We start from the raw sequence: 22,332 nt of genomic DNA, 5'->3' as shown, positions 1-22,332 counted from the left end.
TTTTGTCTTAGAGATAACAAAATTTGATATACAGCCTGCTCTACAGGAGGAAATTCATGCCCGGCACTATAAACCTATGACTGGAGAGGACATGGATTCTAAAGGATAACCCACTACTGCCATTCCCCTAAACTAATATAATTTCTAACTACATTCCACGTACTTATCCTTCTACCCACAGATAAGCCTAACTTATCCCCCCTACACACGCACACTCCGCAGTAGACAGAGACCACTACAGAGATCCACAAGTTATCCAAACAAAGAGAGCAACTGGCAGTGAGGCAACCAACCCCAACTGCTACATCTTTAGTGAGACCCCACACCTAAGGCTGAGGGAACATCGTGGAAGAGGGTCAGGAAAACCAAGAGCCAGGATACCAGGGTTCATGCTATGAGACAATTATCTTCTAGAGATGACAGCAGAAGCTGCTCCCAGGCAATCTCAACAACACAGTTGCCAAGACAAAACCTGCATAATGACCTGGCCCAATATGAATGAGGAGATTTCACAAGACTTCTCACCTGCATGAAAAAGTAGAAGCCCTTAGCCGGGCGATGGTGGCGCACGCCTTTAATCCCAGCACTCGGGAGGCAGAGGCAGGCGGATCTCTGTGAGTTCGAGACCAGCCTGGTCTACAAGAGCTAGTTCCAGGACAGGCTCCAAAAAACCACAGAGAAACCCTGTCTCGAAAAAACCAAAAAAAAAAAAAAAAAAAGTAGAAGCCCTTAGTGACTACCGAGAGCGAGAGAACCAGTTTTCCAGGGACAAGCTTCCTAACTGGGTATTCAATCCCAAACAGTCAAGCCCTTAGCACAAGCATACCTGAGCAACAGTAAATGCACTCAGCATGGTGTGTGTGTGTATGTGTGGTTATTACATATGTATGTATGTAACAGTAATTAAAGAAGAAAATATCATAAATTTGAGAGGAGAGAAAAGAGACAAATAAGGAGTGGAGGAAGGGGATGAAAATGATGTAAATAAAATATTAATGTATGAAGTTCCCAAAAATAACAAGCTTAAACTTAAAAATAATATTGCTATATTAAGATATTATTTTAAAAGGAGGAGGAGAGCCAGTGTACTGCCTCAGTGTGTAAGAGTTTGATTCCCTGAAACTCACATGTTGGAAGAGAGGACAAACCACAATCTACACAAACACACACACACACACACACACACGAATGAATGAATCGTTTTTAGTTTTAGTTTTTGTGGCAGTAGGAGAGGGAGAGCAAAGGGAAGGATGGGGAGGAGAAAAACAGGAGCCACTGTGCTCATCTAGAAAATTGCCTGGAGAATTGCATCACTAAACGTGATTTTGAAAGAAAAATAGAAGTGGCTTGGTATAATATTTTGTAACTCGGGTTTCTAGTTTGACAACCCCGCACATTTCCTTCTAGGTCAGTAGGTACCCATTGCAGCACAGAGCCCAGTGACCGATGAGACAATGAACTTCACCACTCTCTGTTGTATATCAGTGGATGACACTCGTTTTTGTTAGCATTACAGTGACTGTACTGTAGCTAAAGTGTTTTCTCTTTTTATTGATTTTGGCTGAATTCTAAGAACTTGAATTTATGTTTATGGGTCTATGAGTACATGTAGAATTCTGTTTATTATAAGTATAACAACTTATGTCTAATTCAGAATCATATGTGATGATCTCTCATGTAATTGGCTGTGGCAACTATACAGAAATGATTTTTAGTATTCTATTTCATTCACCATAAGCACTTCTGTTTTACAGAGGCCAGCATCCGAGCATAGTGCCTCATAGCTGAAGTCAGTGGGCAAGGTAGCAGAACAGCATTTGATTTTCAGTCTCTAGGTCTGCAAGTGGGGAGTCTCTCGACGATAATAGGTGTTTTCTCCTGGGTTCTTAGAGCCAACGGCACCTGCCTAGGTTCCTCTGGCCCAGTATACTGAGAGGCTTGGCCGGCACAAACCCAGGCAGGTGCACCAGGAATCCGAGCCTAAGCCTCTTGGCTCCTCTTGATTTCTGATTCCTGTTGAGAGCAAAACGGTCTCCCCTTGCCAACTCTGCCGTCACACCGCTGTTCGACCAGCTTCTCTTCAATGGGTCATCCATTCAATCTTCCTCTTCCTTCAGGTCATAGATGAACATGGAAACGTTTTGCCCCCTGGCAAGGAAGGAGACATAGCCATCAGGGTGAAGCCTATCCGGCCAGTAGGCATCTTCTCTGGATACGTGGTGAGGACCTATGCTCTCCCTCTGTTTCCCCGTAAGGATGAGATGAACCACATAGGATGAGGGATGCCAAATGTTGTAGAGACCCCTCAAGAGGTATTGGTGAGAATCAGAGTTCTCAGGGTTCAAGAATGGGCACTTTAAAATGACACCTAATTCTGTGTAAACCAACAATAATGTTAAATTAGAAGCAAAAAGAATGAGCACTTTATGAAGGGAGAAGCCTGGCCATTCTCTCTCATCATCCTCAGCCGAGTACTAAGAAATCACAAAAAAAAAAAAAAAAAAAACCTCACCTTTGCCCATAAGCCTTTGTAACAATAAAACCTTCTACAATGTGCCCATGGTTTTATTGCCTCTGAGCATGCTCCCTTCTCTCTCCACAAAGCCTGGACCCAGACTTTTAGGCATTGTGGAGCTTTAGAGCCATGCTGGGCAACTCCACAGCGAGAATCACAGTAGCACTGACAGCGTCTAGGGTTCAGACCTCCCGAAAGCACTCACAGATAGAATCTGAGTAGGACAGGCTCTCTTACCGTGTAGGGATGGTGAAACCAGAGATTATAGGCTCAGGTCAAAGCTACAAATCTTGGGAATAGGTCAGAGACAACCTCAAACACACACCTTCTGGAGATGTGACGAAGGCTTGTACCCAGGATAATAAGTGAGCTCGTCAACAATGATGTTCTTCCTATTGTTTATTGTAGCAGTTCTCAACCTGTGGGTCATGACCCCTTTTGATATCAAATGGCCGTCTCATGGGAGTCATCTAAGACCATCATAAAACACACTTGTTTTTATTATGATTTGTAACAGGGGCAAAATTATAGTTATGGAGTAACAATGAAAATAATTTTGTGTTTGGGGGGTGGCCACAACATGAGGAACTGTATTAAAGGGTGGATTAGGAAGGATTATTGAGTATATACTACAAAGGCAGCACTCTTAAAGCTCCTGATACACCTTTAACATATTTAATGTCCTTAGACACCATGTAAAATTTTTAGAGCCAGCTTGCTTAAAATCAAACACTACTCCGGTATTTGCTGGATGACCGGAGCAAGTTATCTATCCCCCTGTCTCACTTCCTCATTGGTGAGTTGGGTATCATATGGTATCACATTAGGAATGCAAAGGCAATGGTGTTTATGAAGCACTTACACTTAGGACTGTGCTACATACACGTGTAGTAAATAAAGAAACCATGACAGGTCCAAACTATCACCTCCACGGGGAAACTGAGGCACTGCAACCAGGACACAGCTACATCGCACTCTTCCCCAAACACGGCCCACATGCTTTCCTCATGTGTTCTCACATGCTAGCAAAGGAGCTAGGACATGGGTGTCCCCAGCAAATACACAGGAAACAGATGCAGTCGCATTGACAGATATATTTAAGGCCATGTTGGTACTGCCAGCCGAAGCTGCATGGTGACTACAAGAAATCTGTGGTCATGAAATCTGGCTTGTTGTCTCAGTTCTATAACTTAGAATAGCAGTTTGGCTTCAGACAAACCCCTTGAACATCCTTTGACATCCCCAATGCTGGAGGTAGGTGAAGAATTCCAACCTTGTAACTGGACATCAGCTTAAAACCCATGCTCCCATACCAGAGTAAGCTATAAAAATGTCCAGACAACAGGTAGCCCTCAAGTCTCCCTATTACCCATGTGTTTGTGACTCAGCTTAATGGAGGGGCCCAGCCATGGCAGAAGTGTGAACACTGGCTGAGGCTTCAGAATCCTGCTGGCCAATCTCTAGCCCTTTCACTTATAATGAGAGAGCCAGGGAGAAAATGCCAAATGGACTCAATAACCTTGGGTGGTATTGTACAGTAACCAGGGGTTATACTGTCTGGGAAGAGAAAAGAGAACATACAGGGGGGACACCCTAGGATATGAATGGACCAATGAATAAATCAGTGTTAACTATAAGATTAGATTCAGGGTAGTAGTGAGAGACTGGAAGGACTGGACAAAATGGAGAAGATTCAAGTTGACTGGGGGATCTAAGATCAGTAGATTTGCGACAGGCTCACCACACAACGTAGAGTTGCTCACGTGGTAAACCAAATGAAGTAACTGTTCACATAAGTCCTGGGCCAGGGGCCAGGGGTCTTAGATTTTGCAGACACAGTAGCTTTTTGTTTCTGTTTCTCTAGAACAATCCCAAGAAGACAGAGGCCAATATTCGAGGAGACTTTTGGCTCCTGGGAGACAGGGGAATCAAGGACCCAGAAGGGTATTTCTACTTCCTAGCGCGTACAGACGATATCATTAATTCCAGCGGGTGAGCATTGTTTCTGGACCAGGATGGGTGAGCTTGGGTTTTGGTCTGCCTGACTCTCAGTCCTCGAGGTTGGGCGTCCTGCCTCCTCTGAAGGATGTACTTTTGCAGGTACCGTATTGGACCATCAGAGGTAGAGAACGCATTGATGGAGCACCCTGCCGTGGCTGAGACAGCTGTGATCAGCAGCCCGGACCCTTCCAGAGGAGAGGTGACAGTGCCGTTGGGAAGCACAGAGACAGTGTTGTATGATGGTCAAGGACACAGATTCATAGGCTGGGCAGCTTGGGTTCAAATATTGACCATCCTGCCCATGAGCTGGATGACCTTCACCAAGCTGCTTACGCACTGTTTTCCTCAGTTTCCACATTTGTAAGACGAGGGATTGTCGTGAGCATGAAATGTGGTAGATATTCATGAGCATGAAATGTGGTAGATATTTGCAAAGTGCTGGGGACCAGACATAGCACCATAGCACACAGTCAGCTGTAAGGATCTGTTTCTTGACAAGAGTAGGGGAGAACTTGGTCTAGAAGATGCAGCCCTTGAACCATGGCATGAGGCAGGAGGAGGACCCTGTAACACTGAGGTGACAGGACTGTGCAGAGCTCACTGTGTGTGTGGAGAGGGCTTCAGATGGGTGAGTGGATGCAGGTCCCAGCGCACTTCTTCATAGCACAAGCTTGGTGATGCCGTGTGACTGACAGATATGGACCGCGTGGCCCATAAAATAACAACAGCCACTGGAAGAACGAAAAAGGGCCTTCCGCTGAGCTTTGAGTAGCAGATGGTTTTATTTTACCTCCCATGAATTAAATGTGAAAACTTCATCCCACCCTACAGATGGGTAAACTGAAGTTTGAAAAGACTGAACAAACCATTTAAAGTTAGAGGCCCCCAGTCTTGGCTTTCCTGTCCTTCCTCTCCGCAGCTCCTTTTCCCCCTGGGAGTCCTTACTATCACAGGTGAATGAGATGAGCCTGGGGTCTCTTATCCTCACGTCTCCTTCCGAAAGATAAGTCCCTGGAGGACAAGTTGGACCGTTGGCTGTTCTCACCCACTTCCAATATTTTCCCTTCCTTTGGCCCAGACGTTTGAATGGATGCAGGCATTTAGTTGTGGCAGTGGCGGCCGTCTTGATACTGATTTTGCTTCATCCCAAGAGATGAATAAGGATTCTGATCCCACTTTGGTTCCATCCTTGCTGCAGGTGGTAAAGGCATTTGTGGTCCTTGCCCCTGAGTTCCTGTCGCATGACCCAGACCAGCTCACCAAGTTGCTGCAGCAGCACGTGAAGTCAGTGACAGCGCCCTACAAGTACCCCAGGAAGGTAAGGCCTTCACCAGCCGTGTCCCCTGTGCTTGCAGAAGAACGCCTATTATGTGTCTCTTCTTTGGCATGAGAACAAGGCCTCTGACTTAAAAGTCTTCCTTGCAGTGACCAGAAATTCCCCCCAAACCACCCAGCAACTATCTTAGTGCCTGAAGAGTGGCCACAGCCTTCAACTCGCTCTGAATTAGGAGCCAAATGCTTTCATAGGAGTTCACTCTGCAGAGTGGGGCTTTGTAAAAAATATTCAGGACTGTACAGCTTTCGGTTGCAATGACAGAAATAGAACTTAAATTTGCTGCTTGTATAATTGGCAAGTCCGTGAGTGGGCACGACCTTCATCATGGTGAGTCCCAGGCATGGAAAATGAGGTCAGAGATTTCTATTTCGTTTCTTCACTTGCCTTCTGGGTCGGCTTCATTTGTTGAAATGCTCTCTCTTTCTCTGAGGTGCCATCTTCTCCAAGTATACAGTCTTAGCAGTTTGGCAAACTAAAGTAAAGACATTGCAGGCATGTCCCCCAAAGACCAATGAAGGTCTTGAAGTTGCTTCTTGCTGGACTAATTTAGCTACCTATTATTAAACCATTCTATGTGACTAGGACAATGGGATATCCTGACTGGTCAGTTCTGAGTCATGTGGTCATCCTTGCAGAAAGTGGAGGAAGGATGGGAGAGTTCTTCCTTACACCCCAAATGTGGTCTGAGTGAGGAATAGGGGGTTCTCCTAGGAAAATGGAAATATTCCTTCTGGCAATGGCAGAATAAAGGGACGGCAGACGGGAGTGATAGAGGAAAGGGACCACAGAGGACTGCCAGGGACTTTCACTCTGGGCGCTAAGACAGGTGCACTGCTAGGGCAGGAAGACGGGGGCTGCTCGGCTGGGGCTGCTCAACTTCGCATACCCGAGACAAAGCCCGAGTAACACTTCAAGGAGGAAGTAGGTATTTTTGGTTCATGGTTTCAGAAGTTGCAATCCCTGGTCAGCTGACTCCATTCGTTTTCTACGTGTGACAAGGTAGGAAGGCCATGGTGAGAGGGCATGGGAGAGGGAAGCTGTTCGCCTCACGGCAGTCAAGAAGCAAACCAACAGAGAAAGGGACTCAGGACGAGATAACCCATGACAGAACCCCAAAGAGTCCACCACCTCCCAACGATGCCACCAGGTTCTGAACTCACAAGTGAATTAATCCATTGAGGAGGCCAATGAGCCTATCACACCCTCACAGTTCCTCCTCTGAACCCTGTATGAGCCTTCAACACATGAACTTCTTTAGGAGATACTTCATGTCCGAACCACAGCAACCCCAATGCTGGAATTTGCACAAAACAGGAGTTTGTCCCAGAGAATGGGGAAAAATATTTTGAGGCTGGGATGGAACGTGAGAGGAACCATATTAGACTTAGAATCAACTAAATTCTTAGGTATCCTGTATGCCCAGTGGCTTACTACAGGTTAAGTGTCATAGGTGGGCACTCTAAGAGCGGACCCCAGGGAGGGATGCTCATAAGCAAGGGTTTTAAGAAAACGTTGGACATGTACCTCTGGAAAAAGGAAGCAGGAAGGGGGGCAGGGAGAAGGGCATAGTGAAAGCATATTGAGTTTTGGTCTCAGCTGGAACCTGGACCTCCCCACGGGAAGCTCAGAGGTCACTTCAGAAATGTGCTGAGTTGGAGTGAGGAGCTGGAAAGGGCTGTTATAACCCCATGTAGAACAGGCATGAATGCACATGACCCTAGCAAGACAACAATCCTTCGAAAAGGTACTAGAAAGGGTCGGTGGGGTGCTATGTCCTGTCCTCCATTCCTGCAAAGGGACGCAGCTGAGTATCAGAGCCCACAACCAGACTTTCATCCTCAAACCGAAAGGGGGCAGCACCACACAGTCTCAGGCGTCACACTGTGAGTCAAAATCCACTTCTGCTAGTTGCCCAATAGCCTCTCTGATCCCGAGATTCCTCATCTGTAAAATGAAGTCGGAGGATGTTGATTTTCCCTTCTGTATGTGAGGGGTTTCTTTATTGCTAAAGAAACCACCGACATGGTGCCTCCCTGATTAACCTGGGAGGTTTTTATTGTATATAAGAGAGGGGGGATAGACAAAGGCACCTGGGGAGTCTGCCATGTTGTTGAAACAGCCTGGGAACTAGCGTGGGACTCTGATCTGTTGTAGGTTGGTTTGAGTTAATAGAGAACTAGATGTCCTCTCTAGATACGGGGGCAGAGCGGTTAAGATTTTAAGCACTGGACATGTAGAAGAGTGGCTGGAACAGAGTAAACATTTAATGAGTGTTGTTTTAAAGAAGTTCCATGGGGCTGGAGAGATTCCTCAGCAGTAAAGAGTACTAGCTGCCCTTCCAGGGATTCTTTACTGGAGTCCCAAAATCCACAAGGCTGTTTACTGTAAGTTACAAGGCTCTAACTCCAGTTTCAGGGAATCCATCGCCCTCTTCTGGCCTCTGCAGGTAATGTATGCACACGGTACAAAGATAAAGCATGCAGGCAAAACATCCATACGCATATAACAAAAATGAATGGTTTTATTTTTAATTTTTAAAGAAGAAGCAAGATATCCAGTCATGCCATATGTGAGGGATTTTGGATCGCTACTGGACATTTTGTAAGACCAAGAAAGGGGACCCAGTCACACCACACACACAATGAATGAGTGTATCACTCAAGTACTGGCCCTGTTCTTGTCCTCTAGAGTCCCTAAGGCAGCAGGTTCTTTCCCCTGCAGTGCCCTCCCTACCAGCCACATCCTCTATTTCTTGTTCACGGTAAACAGGGTAGCTTTCTTCTTAGCATCAAACTGAACTCTTCCTTGTGGCCTTCTTCCACTCCTTATGTCTTCCGGGTACCAAATGGTAGATATTTTACAACAGTTGGTCTTCGCTGCAATTATTCCATTTTGCCCTTCAAATGCTAAATCACTCAGAAACAATATCACTGTCCCTTCTAAAACAGGGTGACCAGTGGATAAGAAATCACCACAAATAAGAAAGTTACAGACCACCATGACTTTATAGGCCAGAGATCAAGAGCAGGTTTTTGCCACAGGGTGGAGTTATAAAGCCAAAAACCATAATCACATCACGCCAGAGGCAAGCAGGACTTCAAAAGGTCCAAATGTTGATAAAAATGATTTTTTTTAAAGTTATAAGAGAGTGGTCCTCCAAGTGCAGCTGCAGGGAAACGTTCAGCTGGACAGGGTATGGTCACTAAGGGGTGGGAGTGGGCGGGTAGAGCTAGCTCAACAAGAATGAAATGGAACGACTTTGGGCAGGTCAGTAGTAACAAACTTCTTGTGAACTGCGAGCTTTTTCCCCTATGTATACTGTATCAGCCACTTTTCTCAAACTATGACCAAAATGCCTGGAAAAAGCCTCATACAAAGAAGAACTTATGTTGGTTTGGGCGATTCCCCTTCTTAGTCCTCAGCTTTGTTGATTCCAGGCCCCAGCATGAGGCGGAACACATGGTAGTGTCAGCCTGTGGAGGAAGAGGCTGCCCCTCACATAGAAAGTAAGCAAAGAGGAAACACAAGAGGGGCCAAGGCCAATATATAACTCCAGAGACAGTCCTTCCCTGTGATCTGCTCCATCCTTCTAGGCCCCAGATTCCAGGGTTCACCACCTCCTAATAACACCACTGTGTTGTGGAATCATCAACGAGCTAAAGCATTCATTAACACAGAGCTTTCATGGTCTAATCATCTCTGGAAACCCATCCCTAGTCATCCCTATGAGATGTTCTTAGCTAACCTCCTAGGCTCTTGTCAATCAAATTAGACTGACAAGATTAACCATCATATATGAATACCTCTGACAAATACAGTTTAAAATTTAAAGGCGATAAGAAATTAACAACAAAGGTAATAAAATAAACCAATTAGAACAACCTAATGTTAAAAATTCACTTAAATTTACAAATTATTTATTTCTAGAATATACATCGTCTGTTTTAGGTTGCAGTTGACCACAGGTAATTGAAGCCGACTGAATCCAAGCCATGGATGAAGAGGGACTAACTGAATGGCTGGGACTATGCTTATGTATTCTGCCCACATTTTTCAGCCTCTGCTCCCTCCTAATGTGCTTTGAGCAAATTCCTTTCTCAACAATTCTTATGGAAGCATTCACTCAGCAGCTGCCAAGAATATAGGTTTTCTTTACCAGAATCCCAGTGAACACCTTTCATTAGCTCTGCAGACAACCCATCTCCGGATAAATGCCATAGCCAGTGGAGTCACTTAAGTGAAAGTCTCAATGAACTGTCAACATCTACAGGTTAATACTCGGGAATATCAGAGTGGGTCCTTCACTTCAAACGAGAGAACGCTGATATCAGTGAGACTGTGTAGGTTGGCCAACCACACAGAAGACCTAAGACAAAATTCAAAACCAGGTCTCCAGTTAGATGTCTATTTCAGATGTCTCTTCTAGCTCAGATGAATGGCCACAGCTGCCATTCATGCGTGTCCACTCCATGAACAACCTCTTAATATCTCCACAACAACCTAAGGATAATATCGTCCCTTAGTGTAGTTGATAGTTGAGTCTTAAAGTCGTCCAGGGACCTTTCAAAGTTGACTTGAGTAGGAACTGAAGCCTACAGAGCTTGTTATGGAAGTTCAGGTGTCTGCCTCTGGGCCACACCATGTTCATTTTATTGCTTCTCTTGTCAAGATTACATATAAAGTCCAGTGCTCTGGTCCTACCTGTTCTGGGCTAGCCATCTTCTTCCTGCCCTGGTGTCCAGAGACCTTCTGAGGCTTCTAGCAGACAGAGCTGACGTTAGAACATCTCCATACTTCCCCCCTATGTATCTAGACCCTCCAGCCTTAAGAGCTGATGCTTACAGCAATTCCTCAAAAAAAAAAAATCCAATGCCACTGAGGTCAACCCACACTGATCTGATTTCTCACACCAGGTGGAGTTTGTCTCGAACCTGCCCAAGACCATCACAGGGAAAATCAATCGAGCAAAGCTCCGAACTGAAGAATGGAAAACATCAAGACAAGGCCAGGCCCAGTGAGACTCCCAAGGCCCTCACTGGGGTTCTGTCTTCCCCATTCTTTCCTGTGACTTCTCAGTCTTCCTACGGAGACAAAAGATTACTCATACAGACGCGTGTTTGTGATTTCTTTGTTGAGTTATTAACACAGAACAATGGCATGTGGGATGCTAAAAGAAGAAAGAGGGAATGAGAGATTTGCAGGAAAAAAAATAAAAATCAAGTGAGAAAAATCTAAAACAACAAGGAAAAGCAATTATAAATGAGAGTGAGCAGGAAGGGAGGAAGGAAGAAAGGGAAAAGTAGGATGAAGAGGGGGAGAAAAGAAAAGAGATGGAACTGGAGGGAAATTAGGAGAAGAGGAGACTGTGGGCAGGACACCAAAGTCTTCTCAGGTTGCTTCAATCCTTAGGAGTATCATGTCCAAAGGAGGAGGAAATGCCACTTACACAACATTTGTCATGCACAAAGGCATGGTTCTACACAAGTCACAGGCCATCTGCTTCATACATGTGGCATCTGCAGGCTCAGCTTCTGCCCCTCCCAACATGCCACTCCCTGTGGCTCACATTTCTTACTGTATCTACTCTTCCTAAAATCAATATTAAAATTGTTTCCAAATCAAAACTCTGCGGCCATTCTTTGGGTAGGAAGGAGGGGGGTTGTAGCGGCTTATGGACTGGGGAAACCATAGAGGACTGACAGATGATGTAAATGGCTCGGTTACTATAGTTACCTGACCAGCAGCTCTACAGGTGCAAGAGGATGTTGAGGTGGTGGGAGTATCACCTGTAACCTGGAGATCAAAGGTAAATGAGTCTTCTTGGAACTGGGCAATCAGGAGATGGAGGTGAAGGTTCTCAAGAGCCAGTGCCTCCTCTGAAGAACACGCAGTGACAGTGAAAGAACACTGCTTACCAAACACTTTCCAGGGGCTAGCTACTGGCACTCTTTAACTAGAGTCATCATCTGAAGTTTCACAGAGGGGGAAACACAGGGACGGGTTCTGTAGAAGGCCTGTGCCGTGATCGTCATCCCTTAGCCCACCAGTGTGTCTGTTTGGCTTTTACAGTCTGTGTCAGTCAAAACTAAAACTAAATCCCCTTGTTTTGTCAACCCCCACATATCACACACACACACACACACACACACACACACACACAAACTCTCTATCCCTATGAAAGTGTGAAAACCCAATACTCCAGATGTTTGCGTTAAAGAAAAGCCAGGGGCTCGTGCTGTTTATTCGGGTTTCACAGTGATTGCCATGTCCTGAAACGTTATAAAGATGACATTAGCAAGGATAAAAAAAAATAATCTACGAATTAGCCAGTAAGAGTTGGAAATGAGCCCTGGTCTAGGTCTCTCATAAATATTATTTTAATCGAGCCTCATTGGGTTTCATATTATAATCCTATTAGACTTGAAATGGTACTTTGTTTCGAAATATAAGAAATTCCTTGAATTGTCAACAAGGATTTGTGAAGGTATAGGCAGCTGCTAGAAGGTCAAGGAAGCAGGCAGCCACTCCACCCACCTCCATGAGGGCAGAAGGTCACAGTCCCTCTCCTCTCACCCAACCGTGCTGTCCACTGTGAAAATCGAGGGTGGCGTCACACATGAGCCTTCCTCATTTCCTACCCCATTAAGCTTCTTACCTTCCCACGTCAGTGTCCCCAGATTAATTCTCAAAAGGACAACATGAGTTGTTTGCATGAAGTCTGGGCATCACGTGACACAAACGTGGCTTCAGGTACCCAACATGCTGCCCTAGAAGAAATCTCTGAAAGGAAAAAGGGGCCCATGAGATCACCAGCAGGTGAAGGAACGTGCCGCCAAGTCGGACGACCTGAGTTCAGTCTCCAAGGTTGAAAAAGAGAACCAACTCCTGCCCGTTGTCCTCTGACCTCCATAGGCACACACACACACACACACACAGAGAGAGAGAGAGAGAGAGAGAGAGAGAGAGAGAGAGAGAGAGAGAGAAATAATTATAGAGAAATAATGAAGAATCAAAAGAATTAAGGGTGGCATTCGACAACCTCTAAGGTTAGCTTCTTCTGGCTTTAGACACAAACTGCCCAGCTCTTGAGAAGCTTGCACGTGCCCCTGGACCTTCTCCAGCACCTCTGTTCTCCCTCCTCTCCAAAGTCTTTTCTTGATGCACTTACTCTTGGCTTATGATTCATACTAAATTGTGATTGAAGGCTTAGACCTTAAATGGTCTTACTCAGGATTTTATCTAACGAAAACTCGGGCTAGAGAAAACTCTCTGTTCAGCCAAAGGCTTCTCCTAGTGGAGGACACTGGGCGGTTTTAGCTGAGTGACGCTATCTGATCTAAGTAGCAGTTGTTTGTGTCCCATGCTCTTCTCTTGATCCTGACTGGTCTTTCTTAACCTGTGGCCTACTATCATTATCCCCTAGTGAGAATGACTGTGTATATGGATGCATGTTCATGTGTGTCCAGGTGTGTGTGTCCACGTGTGTATGCATGTGTGTGTGTGAAAGTGTGCTTGCACATTAGTGTTCACGTTTGTGAACGCCAAAGGAAAGTCTTGATTATCACTCTCGGGAACACTATGGATCTCCTTTAAGGGAGAATTTCTCATGGGCCTGAAGATCACTTAGTTAGGCTAGACTAGACAGGCCTGTGGGGCCCGGGGATCCTCCTGTCCCCACCTCCCTAACACTGGGGTTGCAAGCAGATGCTGCTCCTTTACTTTCTGTGCTGGCTCTCCTATCTTGAGGATGATTTTTACTACATCCCATTGCTGTGTCCAACGCATGAGCCTTGCCTTGCTACTAAAGGTACCTTTAGTAGAGGCTAGCGTATGGGGGCTATGAAGAAGTCGCCAGCCCTTATCTTTTCCAGCATATGATGGCGCTTGACCCCCTCATCCTCTGTTCTTCTTCTGTTCTCTCCCTGTAGTGCCCTGGCAGCGCCTTTTCAAAAGCAGGTGCATCAGCCACTCCCGCCCCCACCATGCACAAGAACACAACCTGTCTTGAGTGTGCACTAGGTCATAACAAATTAACTTAAGGGAATGCAGATTAATGCAGCAATTTCGTTATGCTTATAAATTCTGTGGGTTTGGAGTATAAAAAAATAATGGAACAGTGAGGTTTTGTTGTTGTTGTTGTTGTTGTTGTTGTTGTTTTAATGTCAGTGCTCCAATACATTGAGGACCTACAGTTGAAGGATTTAGGAGTTGAGAGAATTTGATGGATGGGAATATGTTGCCCCCCCTCCAATTCATATGTTGACTATATTTGTACTGAACCTTCTTATCCTGGATAAGAGGAGGTCATGAAGGTGGTTCACGAGGAAGTGGTGGGATTAGCAGCTTTATAAGAAATGGGGGGGGATCATTCTCTCCCATTCCTGTGAGACACAGCAAGGAAGCAGGTGTCTGCATAGCGCAAGAGTCTTAACAGCCAGATCATTCTCTCCCAATCCTGTGAGACACAGCAAGGAAGCAGGTGTCTGCATAGCGCAAGAGTCTTGACAGCCAGCCAGATAATTTACCCGCTTCCTCGTGGACTTCATAGACTCCAGAACTGTGAAAAAGAAGCTTCTGGTATTCCAGTTGCCCAACAGTGTCCAGCCTGTCTAGAAGGTTTCACTCACGTGGAACCTGAGTGGACTGGAATAACAAAGAAGAGACCTTTTATGTGGCCAGAATTTCCTCACGTGGTTGTCTCAGATGTCATACCTACATAGGTAATTAAGATCAAATCATGGTAGGATTGTTGCTCAACTGAGAAATTGCAAGAATGGGGGCCTTAGTTCAATCCCTAGACACCCCATAAGATAAAACTCTACGTGTTAATAATCCTAACCCTGGAAAAGACAGACAGATCCCTAGGACTGACGGACCAGTCAACCTAACTTACTTAGGTCCCTAGCTACTGCGGTGCCTTGTCCCTCTCAGGTGGCTAGCACCTGAGGAACAATGCCAGAGGTTCTCTTCTGGTTGCCACACACACCTGCACACACCTACACAAGATCAAATTTCCACCCACCCTCAAAGGCCAGAGAGGCCACCATTCACTGATATTGTCCCAGATTCTAGAGGAAGGGACAGAAATTCTACCTCTTCATGGGAGTCACAGAAGCCAAAGGCACATTATAAAACTGCACTTTTTCCCCAGCGTAGCCCTGTGCTAAGGCAATAACGTCCAATTCTGTGCTTAGGGAGACTTATTCCACTTGTCAACAGCCCAGCCTCGGGGGATGCACAGCCAGCTTACATCACTGAGGTAGTGACATCACCTAAGGAGAGACTCGAGTGCTCAAAGAGCTGAAGTAGACAGAGGGAATGTCACAGAGAGAGGGGAGATGAGAGAAAGGCTGGCCTTAATGGCTTAACTTGTTATGATTCATTATGACTCTGAGTTACATTCTCTTGATTACGACATTCTTGCCTAAATTATTTAAGGAACATCTCCAGATGTTGTCAAGTGATCGCTTTGTCCCAGTTTTTTTCTGAGGTAGGCCGTCATCCAACCTATTTTTAGGTTGACACTTTGATAGCCACACAGACCAAGAATTTAATTTGCTTTTCCATTGCTGATGTATTTAGTCCAATAAGAGTGGAGGCCTGTAAACAGACTGTGAGAGCAACAGTTCAAACAATTGCTAAGAGAGGTCATGGAGTCTATGGGAAAATGGAGCCTGGTGCCCACTGTTGAATTTCTGTACATGTTGAATTTGGAGCATGTTATTTTAGCAACCATATATATCTCTCTCCTAACGCTACTTCAAGGGACAGTACAACCAACAGGTAGACATTAAATCCCCTGTGCAAGCAGCCCTGACACTCAGGGTAATAATATACTTTCATATCCCCCCCCCCACACACACACATACAAAGAATGGGGCTTCCTCCTCTGCTAGGACAGACAATGAACTCTACTGTTGGGGAGAGCATGCAGCATTCTAATAGCTCCCCAAAATGCTCGAAAAATTCACACCAGCAAACCCTTCCTATTGGGGCTAAAGAAATGATTCCGCAGTTGAGAGCACTGGCTGCTCTCTCAGAGGCCCTAGACTTGCTTCTCAACCCAATGGTGGCTCACACCCGATCATAACTCTGATTCCTTTATTTGAAGTTTTACCTCCTCAGGTATCAAGTGTGTATATGGAGCACCGACATTCAAGCAAGCAAAATATCCATACAGATAAAATAGAATAAATGAATCTTCTTAAAATTAGTTTTTTTCCCCTAGAAATGCCTGGTGTCAACAAGCAGTGAGGGCAAGCCCTCTCTGGCTCCAGAGGAGCTTCAGGGGTAAAGCACTTGCTTATGTGTTGAAGGTGTGAAGTTTCCCCGCTTCACACCATCACACAAGTGTGATTAAAGGTGCATTCAGTTTCTTTTCTACAACGGAGACTCTGCATTAATCAACTTCTGTAGAGAAAAGCTTAGTTTGGACACAGAGTTTCAGGATTCTCAGCCCATGGTGGGCTGGACTCGCTGTTTCAGTCCTGCCATGAGGCAGCACCTCCGCCTATGCAAGCTTACATTACAGAGCAAAATGTCTCAGCTCACCTAGCAAGCCAGCAGAAAGGGAATAAGGGAGGGCCAGAGCCTCCTCCCCCTACTGTGAGTGTGCCCCCAATGACCGAAGATGCCCCACTAGGCCATCTCTGGGTCCTACCTCCTCTCAAGGGCACATTCACGTTTTCAACATGAAGGACTCATAGGACAGCAGAACCCAAGCCCGGTGTCTTCTCCACAGACTTGCTGCCAGCACATATTGAGAGAACTAACACAGAACGTCCCCCAGGGAAGGAGAATCACCTCATTGGAGACTCTGTGGTCTAAGAACCGTGGCCGACTTGTCCAATGGCAGAGGAGGCCATCATATCCCATGTTAAGGATTTGGACTTATTCTAAAAAATAACACCATGAAAACAGCTAACACGGGGCAAAGCCTGAGTCAACTATGCCTTTTTAGATGACTACCTTGGCGGCTGAGGGGAAAACATGCTAAAGGAGAATTTGTAAAAGGGAATTGGGAGAGGCTTAGAGAAACCTCTTCTTTGTGGGATTTGTTGAATTAATGACAGTGTTTGAGGGAGGGGAATACTTCTGGAATTTCAACCCCACAGACTGGGGCTTATGGTCTCAGCACTTACTGAAAAAGGCAGGTTGAGCGGTGGGAATATTGTTTCACTCAGTGGCCTTGCTCATTCGGGTTAACAGTACTAGTTGCTAAATATTAATGTCTAGTATATTTAGTATCAATATATAGCACTGAAGAATTGGTCAGGAACTTAAGTTGGAGCTCAGAGAGAAATCGGGACTTTGAATGCAGGGTAGGTAATTTTCAATCCAGGAGATTGTTGAGATGGGGGAAGGTACATGTAGAAGGAAGGGAGCGGCAGGTTACTGAGGGCAAGTTCTTGAAGAAACATAATACGTAAGGGTTCCAAAGAAGAAGGCGAGCCCATGAACACAAAGGAGACAAAAGGCCAGTGCAGAATCAGAAAGAGGGAAGGGAACAATCCTAAAACAGTCTAACAGCACCGCCAAGAACAGCCACAGCAAGAACTGAAAAGGGCCCATTACATCGGTGGCAGAATATTTGCGCACTTGTCTCCCTCCCCACACCAACATTCAGTTCAGCACGTGGGTCAGAACACTGATAGCCGTTTGCTGAGCCGTGGCACATGAAAGGGTAGACACAACTAACTCTGTCTATACTTTCAATAAACGTGAATGAGGAAAAAGGAGCGAGAGAGAAGTTAAAGATTCAGGGTTGCAACCTATGAAGGAAGCAGGGGCTCGAGCAATGTGGCAAACTCTCCTGTGTTCTACCCAACAGTCGGTCCCTTCTCCAGTCCCTTCTCTGTAGAAGCCTGTTTAGAATTGCCATGAGTGCTGGGTGGTGGTGGAGCATGCCTTTAATTCCAGCACTCAGGAGGCAGAGGCAGGCGATGGCAGCCTGCTTTACAGAATGGGTTCTGGGGTGGGGGATGGCTGTGAGCCCAGTACAAGGGCAGGAGTTATGGCTAAACCAAAATCATCTTCCTAGAGTCCACTAGAAAGCTCCACTCTGCCATCTCTACATTTCAATGGCAAAGTCTATTGTTATTCTGCAATTATCAACGTCCCCTTCACCCCAAGGGAAGATTGCAGAGTTCCTGGGGCCCTGAAGTTAAGCACAGTCCTTATCACTTGTGTCCTCCTGGTCTCACCTATCTGCAACCACCTGTCCCATTAATAAAGTTGCACTAGAGAGCTACTCCCAACCAAAGACTTGATAAAGCAGAAGAGAGACCACAGCTGCTCCCTGCCCAGAAGCTGCTGACCCGAGGAAGGAAAGGCTACGTTGGTGTAACTTTCTGAGATTTGAAAGTTGCCTGTTCGTGCAGAGCTACCATGGCAACAAATCTAGTGAAAATATGTTCTCCCTCGTAGCAAAACTAGTTTCAAATACTTGGCAGCAAACTATGACCTAACAGGATTTAGCAAAGCTAACAACTTGTGTTTTCATAAGTATTTAATTTCACTTGTTTGGGGCACTTCAAAACTGGAGTTGAGATAGAAGGTTGTTTTGTTGATTTAATATTCCTTTCCTTTTTAAAAATGTTGAGGGTTTTTAGAAATAGTCAGCGCTTGAATACCCCCTGCTACACACACACACACACACACACACACACACACACACACACACCATGGACCAAGCCCCCACTCCCCATCTGTAGCCCTGAAAAAGAAAGTAAACAGTATAAAACAATTTCACCAGGAAGTGAAACAAAGGTAAGCCAGAGTTTGAGAAATACCAGAGTCAAAAGAGATCAAGATAATTGATCATGAAAAGAGGAAGCCCAAAAAGCCCCAGGGCATATGGTGTCGCCTTATCTAAAAGGACGCCAATGGGGCATTGTGGGAAAGTAGCTCACTTTCAGAGCTAGAGGTGTTATGTCCAGTTCTCTTCTCACAAAGAATACGCTGCCCATCAGATCCTCAGTTTCCTCATCTGCCAAAAGCAAGTGATACAGTTTTGCGCGGGTTCTGGTAAGCAAGCGGGAGAGAGTGAATGTGTGAGGATCCCTGTAGCGGGGCAAAGGCAAGGGAACTGAAGCCCTCGCCCGTCAGGGGTAGTGATTCCTGGGATGCCCAATAGGCTGCACGCAGCATGGTCAGAAAATGACCGCCTGCTTCATTTCGGCTTTCTTTGCTCAGCCCACTGCAAGAGCCTGTCTGCTGCATAAGGGAGCTGGAGGGGAGAAGACCTGGGAGCTATGGGCAGGAGGAGGCCTTGAGGACACTGGGATCCGCCCTTTTGATGGAATCCGGTCTTTTTGTTCACGTCCTACCAACTCTTTCCATGTCCCAGCTCCACACAAGAGCTGGGTACTGACAAAGTAGAAGGTCCTAAAAATCAGAACAGAGGAGTGCTCTGGGGCTGTAGGCAGGGTGAAGAAGGGCCCAGCCCACTGTCGACAGGTCCAGCTCTTCCAGCAAGCTGAGCATTGAGACTGGTAGAAGAGCATGACACCTAAAGTCTGTCCTACGGAAGAACTCCCAGGGGGGTGACACACAACTCTCCAAGTACGGTGGTTGCTTCATCATTTGTTTACCTTTGCCAGTATAGAATACTAAAGACTGTTCCAGATGCTAATGTAGCGTTTTAAGTCGTTACCCATTGTCATCTCTCCCCACCTACAACTATTATGTCAGCGTTTGGTGCTTCTTTCTGACTGTATGGGGGGGGGGGGTCTGGAGGGGTCTGGTTGGTGGGAGGCAGAGCTGGTCCTCTTCCTCCTTAAGGGGGGGACACACTACCTGTGAGTTCCCTACTGGAGCGCCCTCTGGTCTCCAAGAGTGCTCTTTCTTTATTCCCTGGCAGCCTGGCTGGAGCAGAGTCCAAGGAAATCTCTTGCATTGAGAAGCTAGTTCTGTGACGCCCCGGGGTCATCCTGGGATAGTGACAGTAACAAGCGGGAAGGCAGAAGTTTCTAGAAATCAGTGTTTCCCTCAATGCTCCGGTCTTTTACGTGAGCCTGCTGATTTCAAAGTTTCATTTCTTCCTTCATCAAAGATTTCAGTTGTCCCGGTCAGGGGTGTGCCCAGATTGCCAACCTTCCCAAAGTTGCAAGGTGCTCAGGCTGAAGCCAGGCAGACCAAGAAAGGTTCAAGGTTCAAAAGCATCGGTTTACAGCTAGTCTGACCACCAGGCGGCGCTCAAGTCCTCGCTTTTGTTTATTCAGCTGCCAATGGTGGGTTTTGGTTCTGAATAGTGTCCCGTGCCTTGGGCATACTGTCTCACAAACAAGGCTGGTGATATCGCTCCGCCAGTAAGTCTGATAGCGATCTCCAGAATCCACATAAAAACTGGCTGGTTTGCACATCTGAATCCCAGCACTCCTCTTATGAGCCGGAAAACAAGAGTCAGGAGGATAGTCCTGAAGCTCACCAGCCAGCTAGCCAAAAGTACACTGGTTGGCCGAAACAAGAAAGACCCTGCCTAAATGAGGCGGAAAGCGGGGCACAGCCAGGAGAGCTGTCCTCTGACGCCCACACCCACAAGCACATGGTGGCACACACCTGAGCATGGTGGGGGGGGGGAGGCTAATAATAAATCAAAGTTTTATATAAAATGAAGTTCCTTTTCCCCATGGAATTTAAACTGTAGTCGTTAGAGGTGCTAGGAGGAACACACAACAGACAATTAAGGAAGAATTAACAAACACTGGCAAGTTCCTGTGTTTCAAGCAATGAGATATTTGTGATAGTGACTGCTTCCTGTCTTAACTGGCTTCATGCAGTTTTCTTGTTTCTGACACTCAAAACTGATTCTACCATCATTCCTACCCTGTTAGGGGTCACTGAGAAACTCAGGAATGGGCTCCACTCCCTGGTGTGTTTTTACTTGCCTAGAGTAAAGAGGGCTTCTTTTATCCACTAAGAATGATGTCGTAACCAAGAAGAGAAATCTGAACACAGATACAGGCAGACACAAGGAAACACCGGTGGACATGAGGATGCCAATCCATCAGCTAATGAGAGGGGCCTGGGACTGAGCCTGGCCTCACAGCCTCAGAAGGAACCGCCCATGCCAATACTGCCGGATATGGTTAAATTTCAGAGCTGTGAGGCAATACATCTTGTGGTTTAAGTCTCCTAACCTGTGTCACTTTATCACCGCACCTTAAAGCAGGATATGAGGACTAGGAGACAGTGAAAAACGTAATAGAAGGCCCAGAATTTGCAACAATGACCACCCTACATTTGTAAGCCTTTGACAGGTTTGTATTTAGTTTTTATTTAGTTTTAGTTTGAAACTTTTTAGTGTTATTGAAGTATAACTGATAAATTGATGCATTGTATATATGTAGGGTATATACATGATACGTTAATACAGATATATATTGTGGACTACCAAAATTAAGCTAACTAGCTTATTTTTGCATAATCACTTTGCATAATCACTTTGCATAATCACTTTGCATAATCACTTTCTCTCGTGTATGTGTGTGTTTAGAAAATTCAGATTTATTCTCTTCCCTGAGGGGTGTGTGTGTGTGTGTGTGTGTGTATGTGTGTGTGTGTGTTTAGACACTTCAGATTTATTCTCTTTCCTGGTGTGTGTGTGTGTGTGTGTGTGTGTGTGTGTCTGTGTGTGTGTGTGTGTGTGTGTGTGTTTAGACACTTCAGATCTATTCTCTTCCCTGAGGTGTTTCAACTGGGCTAAAATGAATTGACTGCCAACATGTGGGTTTATTCTAAGATCCTCTCTGTTCCCCTCGCGCATACATACACCATCAAGTCAGGGTTACGTTTGTCTGATCACTAAGGTTCTGCAGCACATTCTGAAGTCAGATATGCCGCCCTTTTGGCTTTGTTATTTTAACTCAGAGTTGCTTTAGCCAGACAAGGTCACATGAGTTGGTTGGAATTTTTTAAGTATTGTAATTGAATCGTCAGATCCCTGTATATATTATGAAAATCTTAACAATAATTTTCATATCTATAAATCCAGGATATATTTTTACTTATCTGTGTCTTCTTCCATCGATATTTTACTGTGGATAGTACACAGGTCTGCTACCTCTGTAGTTAAATTGATTTTCAAAGATTTTATTTTGTTCTTAAGCTACTATGACGGTGTTAACTTCTTTCTTTCCTCCTCTTCCACCTTAGCTTAATTTAGATAATTTTGTTGGTAGCGCATATAAATATAGTAGTACTTACTTTTGTTGTTTAAGTTTGCACCCTGTAAATTCATCAAATTATTAACACTGGAAGCATGGTGGCACAGTCTGCATGGTTTCCTGTAGAAACCCTGCCTTCGCCAGTGCTCATCTACCCTGATCTCTCATCTGGGGGCCTCCATGTTCTCCTGCCTGGTTTTGGCTAGGACTTCATCACTATATTGAATAGAGACATGAAAGCATTCATATAGTCTTTTCTTTCCCCATTATTCCAGTGTATTTTATTTTTTGTGATGCCTTTCAGGTATAAGAAC

At 45.4% G+C, this 22,332-nt stretch overlaps 1 protein-coding gene across 1 annotated transcript in view; it reads left to right on the top strand.

Annotated features, from left to right (window-relative positions):
- LOC121457585 (acyl-coenzyme A synthetase ACSM2, mitochondrial-like) overlaps positions 1–11,476 on the top strand; it is a 32,582-nt gene extending 21,106 nt beyond the window's left edge. The window contains exons 10-14 of the mRNA XM_041666476.1: positions 2,118–2,219; positions 4,380–4,507; positions 4,616–4,715; positions 5,715–5,834; positions 10,766–11,476. Coding sequence (XP_041522410.1) covers positions 2,118–2,219; positions 4,380–4,507; positions 4,616–4,715; positions 5,715–5,834; positions 10,766–10,870 — 555 coding nt within the window. The 3' untranslated portion in view covers positions 10,871–11,476. The remainder of the gene's footprint in view (positions 1–2,117; positions 2,220–4,379; positions 4,508–4,615; positions 4,716–5,714; positions 5,835–10,765) is intronic.
- The last annotated feature ends 10,856 nt before the right edge of the window (positions 11,477–22,332 follow it).

The sequence above is a fragment of the Microtus oregoni genome, unplaced genomic scaffold, assembly GCF_018167655.1.
Source record: "Microtus oregoni isolate MIOR12 unplaced genomic scaffold, Mior012 000016F_ref0000370, whole genome shotgun sequence".
NCBI lineage: Eukaryota > Metazoa > Chordata > Mammalia > Rodentia > Cricetidae > Microtus > Microtus oregoni.
The sequence above is the reverse complement of the archived record's forward strand: the minus strand, read 5'-3'. Positions and strand labels throughout refer to the sequence as shown.